Source organism: Babylonia areolata, chromosome 27 (assembly GCF_041734735.1).
Source record: "Babylonia areolata isolate BAREFJ2019XMU chromosome 27, ASM4173473v1, whole genome shotgun sequence".
Lineage (NCBI taxonomy): Eukaryota > Metazoa > Mollusca > Gastropoda > Neogastropoda > Buccinidae > Babylonia > Babylonia areolata.
The window spans coordinates 29,862,356-29,875,254 of NC_134902.1; the positions used below are offsets into that span (position 1 = coordinate 29,862,356).

Here is a 12,899-nt window from a genome sequence, read left to right on the forward strand (position 1 = left end):
GTTTTTACAATTTGTGTCTGACAGCAGAGCAGTAGGTATATTTTGTTTAAATTTTTTCTTTGAATACTTTAATTTGTTTTGCTTAATTAATTTACCTTAGTTCAGCTTAGCTCAGAACAGCACAACATCATTCTGCTTTACTGAATTGACACCATCAGTTCAGCACAAAACAGCACAATTTGATTTTGCTTTACTGAACTAACATCAGTTGAATTCAGCACAACATCATCTTGCTTTACTGAATCGACATCATCAGTTCAGCACAAAACAGCACAATTTGATTTTGCTTTACTGAACTAACATCAGTTGAATTCAGCACAACATCATCTTGCTTTACTGAATCGACATCATCAGTTTAGCACAAAACAGCACAACATCGTTTTGCTTCACGCTAGTCTCTGTGACTTGATCGTCGACTTGGCTTTTGTGAAGACAGTCAGCGATGTTTGGAGGTTGGATGGATCAGGGGAGGTCATGTGCTTTTGGTGGGGTGGGAAGGAAGGAAGGAAGGAATTTTGTTTAATGTCCCGTCACACATATTGGTGATTGAAGACATTTTGTTAAAGTATTTATGAATACATCTGAGTATTATCGGTTAGAAGGGGTGGGAGATGTGGATGAATGGAGGGTTGGGAGAAACTGGGCAAATGAGGGTAAAAATGTGGGTGAAATTTGGAAGAAAACAAAAACAAAAACAAAAAACAAAAACAAAAAAAAACAAAAACACCCTCTAAATACAGTTACAGGAAATTACTTAAAGGACTTAAAGGTCTATACATTCCTTTTTCTATTGGAAGGAAGGGGGACACGGGGGTTTTGGGGGGGTGGGGGTGGGGTGGGGTGGGGGGTCAGGGGGGCAAGGGGGGGGAGTTAGGTTGGGGGGCCCGATTTGTTGTCATGGGGACAGACCTGGTGGTAGGTGGACGGATGGACGCTACCAAAATGTCATGTGTCCCTGCTCTGTCTGTTGGTATTGGTGTTTGGAGTCATGTGGGAGTTATAGGTTATCGGTTATTGTTTTTATTATTCTTCTCTTCTGTCTCACCCTAGCCCTGCCGACCTTCTGCTTCTGATGGCACTGTGTGCTGGGCTTGGCCATGCACAATAATGATTTTAACGATGATAGTCATAATAATGATAATAATCATAGTATTAGTAATAACGGTGAAAATATGTCCTATAATGATATTAATGTTCATAGTAATAACAATTATGATTATGCTATTTGTGATAATAATTATAATAATGATAACAATAATGATGATGATGATGATAATGACGATAATAAAGTCCTGTACTCCAATCCGCTCCCCCCCCCCTCCCCCCCTTGCCCCCCGAACCCCCCGAGTCTCCCTTCCTTCCAATAGAAAAAGGAATGTATAGACTTGTAACTCATGATGGACATTATGTAGTCTATGGATTAGACATTGTATAGTGCATGGATTAGTTTTGCGATCAGAGAGAGAGAGAGAGAGAGAGAGAGAGTACAACAAAAATCAGGGGTCAGGTAGTGTGTTGCACTTTTGCTTTGAATTTATTGATTTTCCTCAGTTCAAAAGAGGGGAAGTCGGTTAAGCTTCTTCTTTTTTTTCTTTTCTTTTTCTTTTCTTTCGTTTTTTCTCTTCTCTTTTTTTTTTTTTTTTTGAATAGTTGGAGGAAAATTGTCCCTTGCGCAACAAGGAAATTGCTGGGCAGTGAAAACTTTTCTTATTTCTGAGTTTCGACTCCTGGGAATGATTGTACTGGTACTAGTCATTTGACAACTCCATCTTCTTCCCCATAAAGGGAAAATGTAAAGGTTGCAGTATGTGAGGAGTTAAAATGTAGCGTTGTCTATCCAAGTTTTCTGCCCAGGATTGTTTCAGCCACGTTGGAGATGGCGGGTTATGAAACCAGCAGGTTACTGTTGGTCATGTGGCTGGATGAAGAAATGTGATGGAATATGAATAAGTGAAATGGTGGAACAGGGGCAAGTCAAATGGTGGAATATCATTGAGTAAAATGGTTGAATAGCAGTGAGTTGAGTTATGGAAGAAGAACCAGTAAAATACTGGAATATCAACAAGTGAATAGGTGGAGTAGCCGTGAGTAAAATGGGGGGAATATCTGTGAGTAAAATGGGGGGAATATCTGTGAGTAAAATGGGGGGAATATCTGTGAGTAAAACGGGGGAATAGTATTGAGTAAAATGGGGGGAATATCTGTGAGTAAAACGGGGGAATAGTATTGAGTAAAATGGTGGAATATCAATGAGTAAAATGAAATATCAGTGATTATGATGGTAGAATAGCAGTGAGTAAAATGGTGGAATAGAAACAAGTGAAATGCAGGGTTATCAGTGAGTATAATGGTGGAATAGGAATGAGTAAAATGGTGGAATAGTACGGAATAAATGGAGGAATAGGAATGAGTAAAGTGGTGGAATATCAGTGAGTAAAATGAAACGGCAGTGAATAAAATGGTGGAATGTTAGTGAGTAAAATGGTGGAAGTAACAGGTTAAATTTGTTGAAAAGGAACAAACAGAAATGATGGATTTGCAATGAGTAGCATGGTGGCATAGGAATGAGTAGAATTACATCAAGTAAAATGGTGGAACAGCGATGAGCGAAATGGCAGAAGTTACCAGTAGAATGGCAACAAATGAAAGAGGCTGGCCACACAGAAGCTGGTGTGGAAGGATACGCAATGTCTTTTATCAAGCGCCTGTGGACGGCTGAGGCGTGGTGCAAAACCAGTCAGACAGGTATTGCACGGGTATGTGTGTATGGAAGGGGGAGGGAGGCTGAGGGGAGGGGCAGGGGGGACACACCACTGTTTTATAAAGGGAAGGTTTCTAACAGTGAGAAACATTCTCTTTCCATCGTGTATTTAAACATGTGTGAAGCTGACACGTTGAAACTGAACATAGCATATTTATGTGAAATAGGTTACTGGGGTTTTGTGGAATTATAGAATTCATAACAGCCCTCGTGTTAACATCATTTCCACAGGAATAAATCCAGACACATTAGCCTGTTTTCTTCTTCTTCTTCTTCTTTTTATGCTTTTTTTTTTAGTGCACAAGTTACTAGCTGTGTAGGAAATATTTATCTGGTCTTTTTGCTCTGTGCCCCAGGGTGGTTAGACTGAGATTGGTGGATTTTTTTGTTTGTTTGTTTTGGGTTTACAGGTTTGAGGTAGAATTTCTCTGATATCTGATTTTTTCTCTGCGCTAATTAAAATGATAACTTGTTCTTTGATAGGAAATAAAATGTGTGGTCTGGTGCTGACCTCCTTGCCCTCCAGGGGTCAGGGTTTAGGGGCCAGACAGGGTCAGGAAGGGATGCTGCACATATTTTTTGGGGGGTTGTTGAAAAACAAACAAACAAACAAACAAACAAAAACCCAACATTCAAATTATATGTAATTGCCAGTTGAGCTGTTTATGTATGATGAGTACATAAAAAAGAAAAAAAAATGATCAAGGGTTGTGTTCATTAAAGTGTAGATTAGAAGTTTAGCACAACACACACACACACACACACACTATTGATTAACGAGTACATTAGAAGGTTAGCACAACACACACACACACACACACACACACACACACACACACTCACGCACATATAAAGAGAGAGAGAGAGATGGATGTATTGATATCTATCTTTGCAGTTTTGATGTAGTGTGTACATATGGATAAGTCAGTGCACTTTGACGCCTCCTTGAAACTGAATCTGAAACTGTCTGTCTGTGTCTCTGTCCGTGTCTCTGTCTGTCTCTCTATCACCTTCCCACCCACTCTTTATCTGTGTCTGTCTATGTCTCTGTCTGTGTCTCTGTCTGTCTGTCTCTCTATCACCTTCCCGCCCACTCTTTATCTGTGTCTGTCTATGTCTCTGTCTGTGTCTCTGTCTGTCTCTCTATCACCTTCCTGCCCACTCTTTATCTGTGTTTGCCTCTGTCTGTGTCTGTGTCTGTGTCTGTCTCTCTATCACCTTCCCACCCACTCTTTATCTGTGTCTGTCTATGTCTCTGTCTGTGTCTCTGTCTGTCTCTCTATCACCTTGCCACCCACTCTTTATCTGTGTCTGCCTCTGTCTGTGTCTGTGTCTCTGTCTGTCTCTCTATCACCTTCCTGCCCACTCTTTATCTGTGTCTGTCTATGTCTCCGTCTGTGTCTCTGTCTGTCTCTCTATCACCTTCCTGCCCACTCTTTATCTGTGTCTGTCTATGTCTCTGTCTGTGTCTCTGTCTGTCTCTCTATCACCTTCCCGCCCACTCTGTATCTGTGTCTGTCTATGTCTCTGTCTGTGTCTCTGTCTGTCTCTCTATCACCTTCCTGCCCACTCTTTATCTGTGTCTGTCTGTGTCTCTGTCTGTGTCTCTGTCTGTCTCTCTATCACCTTCCCACCCACTCTTTATCTGTGTCTGTCTATGTCTCTGTCTATGTCTCTGTCTGTGTCTCTGTCTGTCTCTCTATCACCTTCCCGCCCACTCTTTATCTGTGTCTGTCTATGTCTCTGTCTGTGTCTCTGTCTGTCTCTCTATCACGTTCCTGCCCACTCTTTATCTGTGTCTGTCTGTGTCTCTGTCTGTGTCTCTGTCTGTCTCTCTATCACCTTCCCACCCACTCTTTATCTGTGCCTGTCTATGTCTCTGTCTGTGTCTCTGTCTCTCTGTCACCTTCCTGCCCACTCTTTATCTGTGTCTGTCTATGTCTCTGTCTGTGTCTCTGTCTGTCTCTCTATCACCTTCCCACCCACTCTTTATCTGTGTCTGTCTATGTCTCTGTCTGTGTCTCTGTCTGTCTCTCTATCACCTTCCCACCCACTCTTTATCTGTGTCTGTCTATGTCTCTGTCTGTCTCTCTATCACCTTCCCGCCCACTCTTTATCTGTGTCTGTCTGTGTCTCTGTCTGTGTCTCTGTCTGTCTCTCTATCACCTTCCCGCCCACTCTTTATCTGTGTCTGTCTATGTCTCTGTCTGTGTCTCTGTCTCTCTGTCACCTTCCCGCCCACTCTTTATCTGTGTTTGCCTCTGTCTCTGTCTGTGTCTCTGTCTGTCTCTCTGTCACCTTCCCGCCCACTCTTTATCTGTGTTTGCCTCTGTCTCTGTCTGTGTCTCTGTCTGTCTCTCTGTCACCTTCCCGCCCACTCTTTATCTGTGTCTGTCTATGTCTCTGTCTGTCTCTCTATCACCTTCCCACCCACTCTTTATCTGTCTCTGTCTGTGTCTCTCTGTCTGTCTCTCTATCACCTTCCCACCCACTCTTTATCTGTGTCTGTCTGTGTCTCTGTCTGTCTCTCTGTCTGTCTCTCTATCACCTTCCCGCCCACTCTTTATCTGTGTCTGTCTATGTCTCTGTCTGTGTCTCTGTCTCTCTGTCACCTTCCCGCCCACTCTTTATCTGTGTTTGCCTCTGTCTCTGTCTGTGTCTCTGTCTGTCTCTCTATCACCTTCCCGCCCACTCTTTATCTGTGTTTGCCTCTGTCTCTGTCTCTGTCTGTGTCTCTGTCTGTCTCTCTATCACCTTCCTGCCCACTCTTTATCTGTGTCTGTCTATGTCTCTGTCTGTGTCTCTGTCTGTCTCTCTGTCACCTTCCTGCCCACTCTTTATCTGTGTCTGTCTGTGTCTCTGTCTGTCTCTCTGTCACCTTCCCACCCACTCTTTATCTGTGTCTGTCTGTGTCTCTGTCTGTCTCTCTGTCACCTTCCCGCCCACTCTTTATCTGTGTCTGTCTGTGTCTATGTCTGTGTCTGTGTCTGTCTCTCTGTCACCTTCCCGCCCACTCTTTATCTGTGTCTGCCTCTGTCTCTTTCCTCTGGCATCCTCGTCCACTCCTCCGCCCCTCCACAAACGCACGCACGCACACACGCATACGTGCACGCGTGGTGCGCGCGAGGCTGACAGCTTGATGTACATTAACAAATTCTGTGCATTTCAGTCAGGTCCTGGGGGAACAGAGATGTGTCTGTTTAAAAGAAAAATGTTGTTTTTTTAAATTTCTCACACACACACAAAAAAACCACATTCATATATATGTCATACGTATGTCATACATATGTCATGTGAGATTTTGTTGTTTTTTTGTTGTTTTGATTTAAGTGGGGAAAAATGATAGAAAGGGAGAAAGAAAGAAGGAAAGAAAGAAAGAAAAATAATATCACACACACACACACACACACACACACACACACACACACACACACACACTTTCATGTACATATGCATAGAGAAAGAAGAGAAGGCTAGAGATTTGGTGGAAAGAGGGATGGGAGGGGGAGACAGACACACAGGCAGACAGTTGGAAACATGGAAAGAGATTATTATGTCATTATATCTTTCTACTCCAGACATATCAAAAAGTTACTGTGAGTAATAAAACAGACGCAACTCTGTAAAGTGGGAAAAGCGTGAGAACTTTGTCCTCATGACAAACATTGATTTTGACTAGGCAGTATTGGCAGACTTGAGATACGCATATTCATACTTGTGCGCATTTCTCATGTATACATAAGATATATACATAGTTATATACAAAAAGTTTTGAGTAAGTCGCAGCTTTTACCATTCTATAATGTATCAAGGCAAGACATGATTTTAAGAAACTGTATAAGAGGTATGTAATTATCCATTTTTCTGTAAATTTATTATGATAGATTTGCAATACATTCTGAATGAATCTATGGAAATCGGGACAGTTTTTTTTCCAACTTACATTTCTACAGGAAATGTTTGGTGAACAATATAATAAAGTCAGTACAATAAAGTCTAACAAACCGTCTACAATTTTATTACTGCCTTGCCACATGTTTCTGTGTCACCTGTGGCTGCTCAGGTGTTGTGGGGTCTTCTTCTTCTTCTTCTTCTGCGTTCGTGGGCTGCAAATCCCATGTTCACTCGAATGCACACGAGTGGGCTTTTACGTGTATGACCGTTTTTACCCCACCATGTAGGCAGCCATACTCTGTTTTCGGGGGTGTGCATGCTGGGTATGTTCTTGTTTCCATAACCCACCGAACGCTGACATGGATTACAGGATCTTTAACGTGCGTATTTGATCTTCTGCTTGCATATACACACGAAGGGGGTTCAGGCACTAGCAGGTCTGCACAGATGTTGACCTGGGAGATCGTAAAAATCTCCACCCTTCACCCACCAGGCGCTGTCACCGTGATTCGAACCCGGGACCCTCAGATTGACAGTCCAACGCTTTAACCACTTGGCTATTGCGCCCGTTGTGGGGTCAAGTTTTGGAGTAGGCAGCGAACAATCCACTGCAGATTTGTGCACAGCAGGTTCCCTTGTGTTTCACTTATGCTTGTGTAAGCGGCACAGTAACAATTATTAATTCATTGATAGCAGTGTGTGAAGCTGAAAGATTGTATGATGTTTATATGTATACCGGATGCCACTTTGACTGATGTTAGCATGATGGAAATGAAAAATCTCAGTTATTTCATGAATTTTTTTTTTCCTCCTCCTCCTTTTCTTTCTTCTTCATATTGTTGTTGTTGTTGTATCTGTTCTTTCCATTCTCAGTAGTTAAAAACAACAACAAAAATCAAACCCTTGTATCACTGTAACCTGAAAACATAGTAGTTATTAACTTCAACATTGTCATGTTCGATGTATGTGAAAATACACTGTAATGGTCATTGTTAAGTATCAAGTATTAAGAGAATATAACCTTAATGTTGAAGGGGGAAAAGAATGATGGGAGTGGGTTGTGAACACATCTGCTATATGCAGAGTTGTGTGCTAGGTTTCCTTGTGATTACTGCCAGACTGCCAATTTCCCCCTTTCACCATTCTTGGATTGTTATTTGGTTATTTGTTTTCTTGTTTTGTTGTTTCAGTTTCAGTAGCTCAAGGAGGCGTCACTGCGTTTGGACAAATCCATATACGCTACACCACATCTGCCAAGCAGATGCCTGACCAGCAGCGTAACCGAACGCGCTTAGTCAGGCCTTGAGAAAAAAAAAAATGAAAGGTGAATAAATAATAGATAAGCTTACGTAAATAAATAAATAAATAAATAAATAATATTTATAATATAAAAAAGGTAGTAGTAATGATAATAATAATAATAAAATAATAATAATAATAATTAATAAATAAATAAGACAACAATGATGATAAATAAGCAAATAAATGTAAAACATGAACACACACATTCACACATACACCCACACATGCATAACAGATACGCACCAAACATTGTTTTAATTGTTGTTGATAGTGGTGACGTCAGCGGGGCGCTTATGTAGTATGTAACGTAGCTCTGAAATTAGTATTTGTAATGAAACAGCAAACCAGGGGCCTGTGTGCAGAATACACACAGCACATGTGAAAGAATTAGAGGTAGCAAAAGGGTTGTCCCTAGCCAAATTCTGTTGAAAAAAAAACAAACAAAAAAACCCAGCTGAGTTTGAGGGTAAAAACAAATAGCCACGCAGACAGGGAAAAACAAAGGTGATGTTGCACTGCTAGTGACATTTTCTCCCTGGGGAGAGCAGCTCAAAGTTCATATAAGGGAAATCTGTTGTGACAAAATGTGTTACAAAATAATACAGTACAATGGAATACAAAAGAATGCAATACAATACTATTACAATACAGTGCAATGCAATGCAATACACCACAATACAACAGACACTACAATACAACACACACACACACACACACACACACACACACACACGAATTCATCCAGTTGCAAAAAGCAAGAAAAGGAAAAAAAAAAGATATTTGAAGAACGTTGAGGAATATAGTATGAAAGAAAGCACAGGGCACCGACACAGACACTGACTGACTTTATAAATGCAGGCCAACAATCCCCTTTTGTGAAAAAGTGCAAACAAAGTACATTTCTGAAAAAAAACTGGACAGCCCCTATTGTGACAAGTGCAAACAAAGTACATTTCTGAAAAAACAACAACAACTGGACTGACAAAACGTATGAAAGACCCAGCTGTAACTGCACACTCGTAAGCACAGGAAGAAAACACAGAGAAGACAGCCATGTCATGTAGTCTCAGAGCCAAGAATACAACTTCCTGGTATCATCACCATCCTCCTCATCATCTCTTCATCATCACTGTCATCATCATCATCATCATCATCATCATCATCATCATAACTGTCATCATCATCATCATCATCATCACCATCATCACCATCACCATCCTCCTCCTCTTTATCATCACTATTATCACCATTATCATCACCATTGTCGTCATCATCATCACCTTCATCATCGTCATCATTACTATCACTATCATACACCACCACAGATTTTTACGATCTCCAAGGTCAACATATGCGATCTCCAAGGTCAACATATGTGCAGACCTGCTAGTGCCTGAACCCCCTTCGTGTGTATATGCAAGCAGAAGATCAAATACGCACGTGAAAGATCCTGTAATCCATGTCAGCGTTCGGTGGGTTATGGAAACAAGAACATACCCAGCATGCACCCCCCCGAAAACGGATTATGGCTGCCTACATGGCGGGGTAAAAACGGTCATACACGTAAAGGCCCACTCGTGTACATACGAGTGAACGTGGGAGTTGCAGCCCACGAACGCAGAAGAAGAAGAAGAAGAATACACCACCACCATCATCATAATCATTACTGTATCAATCATCATCATCATCATCATCATCACAACCACCACCATCATCATCAGCATCATCATCATCATCATAAGCATCATCATCATCATTTTCATCACCATACCATCATCATCATCATCACCATCACCATTATCATCTCCATCATCATCATCATCACCGTCATCACCACCACCACCTTCATCATCATCACTATTATCATCTTCATTATGAAACCCCATTCGTCACCCTACCTCCCTCCTTCCTCTTCCAACCCCCACCCCACCCCCAACCCCGCCTCTGACAGTGATGGAAGGAGGGATACTTTGGACAGATATGACAAGGGAGACTTTGGTTATAGATAGCATGTGTGTGTGTGTGGGTGAGGGATGGGTGGAGGGAGGGAGTGGAGTGGAGGGGAGGGGTGGGGTGGTCTGCTATTAAAGGTGAATGCGCTTCCTGGACAGTGGAGGAAGGAAGCGGAGCATGATGGGACTTGGCCGAATAAGCTTGAGACGAAGCATGCTGGTATTGATTGCAGGGTGGTGTGATCCAGTTGGCTGTTCGTCTCTTTGCCCGGTGCGCATCGCCGTCGTCGTAGTAGTCTCCTTGCCTTCCCCCCACAACCGTCGTCCGCCTTACTACCCGTCACCATGAACTGTGGAGCGAGCTTCGCGCGGATGTTATTGATCATCTTCAACTTTATCTTCTGGGTAAGGTTGGGTGTGTGGGTGTGTGTGTGTGATGTGGTGTGGGGTTGTGTGGAGTTGTTGTTGTGGGTGTGTGATGTGGTGTGGGGTTGTGTGGAGTTGTTGTTGTGGGTGTGTGTGTGATGTGGTGTGGGGTTGTGTGGAGTTGTTGTTGTGGGTGTGTGTGTGTGATGTGGTGTGGGTGTGTGGAGTTGTTGTTGTGGGTGTGTGGGATGGTGTGTGTGATGTGGTGTGGGGTGTGGAGTGTTTTTTGTTGTTGTGTGAGGAGGGGACAAGGATGGGGGGTGGAGGTGGGGGGGATGGTTGTTGTGTGGGTGTGTGTGTGTGTGTTTTAGGGGTGGGAGGGTGTGTGTTGTGTGTGTGGGGGGGTGGGGGGAGAAGGGTGTGAGTGTGTGTATGTGTAAGTGCATGTGTGTGTGTGTGTGTGTGTTCTGAAATTTTGTATGCGTGTGTTTTGGAAGGAATCTGTGTGTGTGTGTGTGTGCATGCATGCACTTGTATGTGTGCCTGTGTCTCTTTGTGTGTGTCTGTGTGTGTGTCTGTGTGTGAGTTGAAATGAATGTGCTGCAAGTGCATGCATATGTTTGTGATGTTTTCAGTTTGTTGTCATAAAATTAGTGAACAATGATAATAAACAGAAATATTAATGACCTATGAGAACTCCCCCCCCCCAACCCCTCCCCCCCATAACTCCCTTCTTCCCCCACTCTCATTTGTCTCTGGCTCTGAGTTCTGTATGTGTATGTATGCATGTGCGTTTGTGTATGTGCATGTGTGTGTGTCTGCACACATGCACATGTGTGTTTGTGTGTGTGTGTGTTTGGGGGTGGGGTGGGTTTGCATGTGTGCTTGTGTGTGTTGCCTTTGGATTGGTTATTTTACTGGAGATACTGATTAGCCACCACAATGCCCAACCTTTTTTTTTTTTTTTTTTTATTTCACAGCCGATTTCTCTGTGTGAAATTCAGGCTTAGCTCCTCCTCAGGGGAAGTGTGTCGCGACAGTGTAGCACCACAGGCTTATTTGTTTCACCGTCAGAGTGGATTTTTCCACAGAATTTTGCTACGGGACAGTCCTTTTGTTGACATGGGTTTTTTTTTTTTACATGTGCAAAGTACATGGTGCACACAGGACCTCAGTTTATCTCATCTAGCTCGTCCGAAAGGCTGGAACCCAGACCGCCACTTACAGTCTAGTGCAGTGGAGAATGAAAAACTGTGGTCCATATCAGGGGCTCGAACCCATGGACACTCACTTCCAAGTCAGGCGCAATACCACTGGACCACCAGTGATGCCATCCTAACGACTGTAATCGTGAGGATTATGTTTCTTCAACATACCTTCTCTGTGATTTACAGACTGCGTTTTATTTACAAAGTGTGTTTGTTGAGGACATGAAAGAAGGGAGGGGGATGGTGTCAGACACTGTGTGCATTCTGGTGGTGACCCCATCATGTCAGTTTGCTGAGGTGGGGTGGGGCGAGGGGAAAGTTGTTTGCTTGCAGCAAGGGACAGATGTGTCGTTGTGACCTGCTGTTTTGTGCTGTTTTGTGTGTGTGTGTGTGTGCGTGCGCGCGCGTGCATGCGTGCGTGTTTGTGTGTGTGTGTGTGTGTGTGTGTGTGTGTCTGCATGCGTGCGTGTTTGTGTGTGTGTGTGTGTGTGTGTGTGCCTGCCTGCATGCGTGCGTGTTTGTGTGTGTGTGTGTGTGTGTGTGTGTGTGTGCGTGCGCACGCGTGTGTACACATATATGTTCCTATGTGTATTTTCTAATGCCTGTGTGTGTGTGTGTGTGTGTGTGTGTGTATGTGTGTGTGTGTGTGTGTGTTCTAATGCCTGTAGCTCTCTGTGTGTGTGTGTGTGTGTGTGTGTGCATGTGCATGCACTTGTGTGCATGGGTATATGTGTTCTTTGTGTTCTAATACCCTTAACTCTGTGTGTGTGTGTGTGTGTGTGTGTGTGTGTGTGTGTGTGTTCGCTCATGAACATCAGATTTCATTTTTGGCTGAGATTGTTGACTGATTCTTGTCTTGCTTGCTTACATTGCCAGTTACCCTTGAGCTGAACACAGCACTTTTTGTTTGAACCATACGGCATGTGCTCCTGGTAGCATGAAGAAAGGCAGATGTTTTCAAGAGAAAGGCTGTAGAAGAAAAAAACTCCTGTCACTCGGCTCAGTCTGGCTCTGCAGCAAAGCTGTGATTACTGTGTAGGTGGCGGGCGTCCTGCCTTCATTGAATCAGAACAGGCACTGTTGATTACCACCACCACTGTGACACAGTAGCAAGCATTGCAGGGTCTCCTCTGGTGTGTGGCTTTGTTGATGACCTGGATTTGACGGAATTCCTTTTTACTAATCTGGAGAACTGGGGGCTGTGGGTGGGAAAACAAATGAGCGTTTCTTTCTTTCTCTCTTTCTTTACTTTATTCTTTTCTTTCTTTTGTTGCTTAAAGCCCAGTCAGACATATAGGCAAAATCTGGTTTGAAAAGTGTTATCCTGTAGAATGTAAAGAAAAAAGAAGAAGAAGAAAAAAAAAAGACACATTGAAAAGAAAGTTAGACAAGTACATTGTTGCACATAAACCTAGG

At 43.0% G+C, this 12,899-nt stretch overlaps 1 protein-coding gene across 1 annotated transcript in view; it reads left to right on the forward strand.

Annotated features, from left to right (window-relative positions):
- LOC143301636 (CD151 antigen-like) overlaps positions 1-12,899 on the forward strand; it is a 54,263-nt gene that overhangs the window by 14,760 nt on the left and 26,604 nt on the right. Inside the window, exon 2 of the mRNA XM_076616060.1 lies at positions 10,143-10,314. Coding sequence (XP_076472175.1) covers positions 10,255-10,314 — 60 coding nt within the window. The 5' untranslated portion in view covers positions 10,143-10,254. The remainder of the gene's footprint in view (positions 1-10,142; positions 10,315-12,899) is intronic.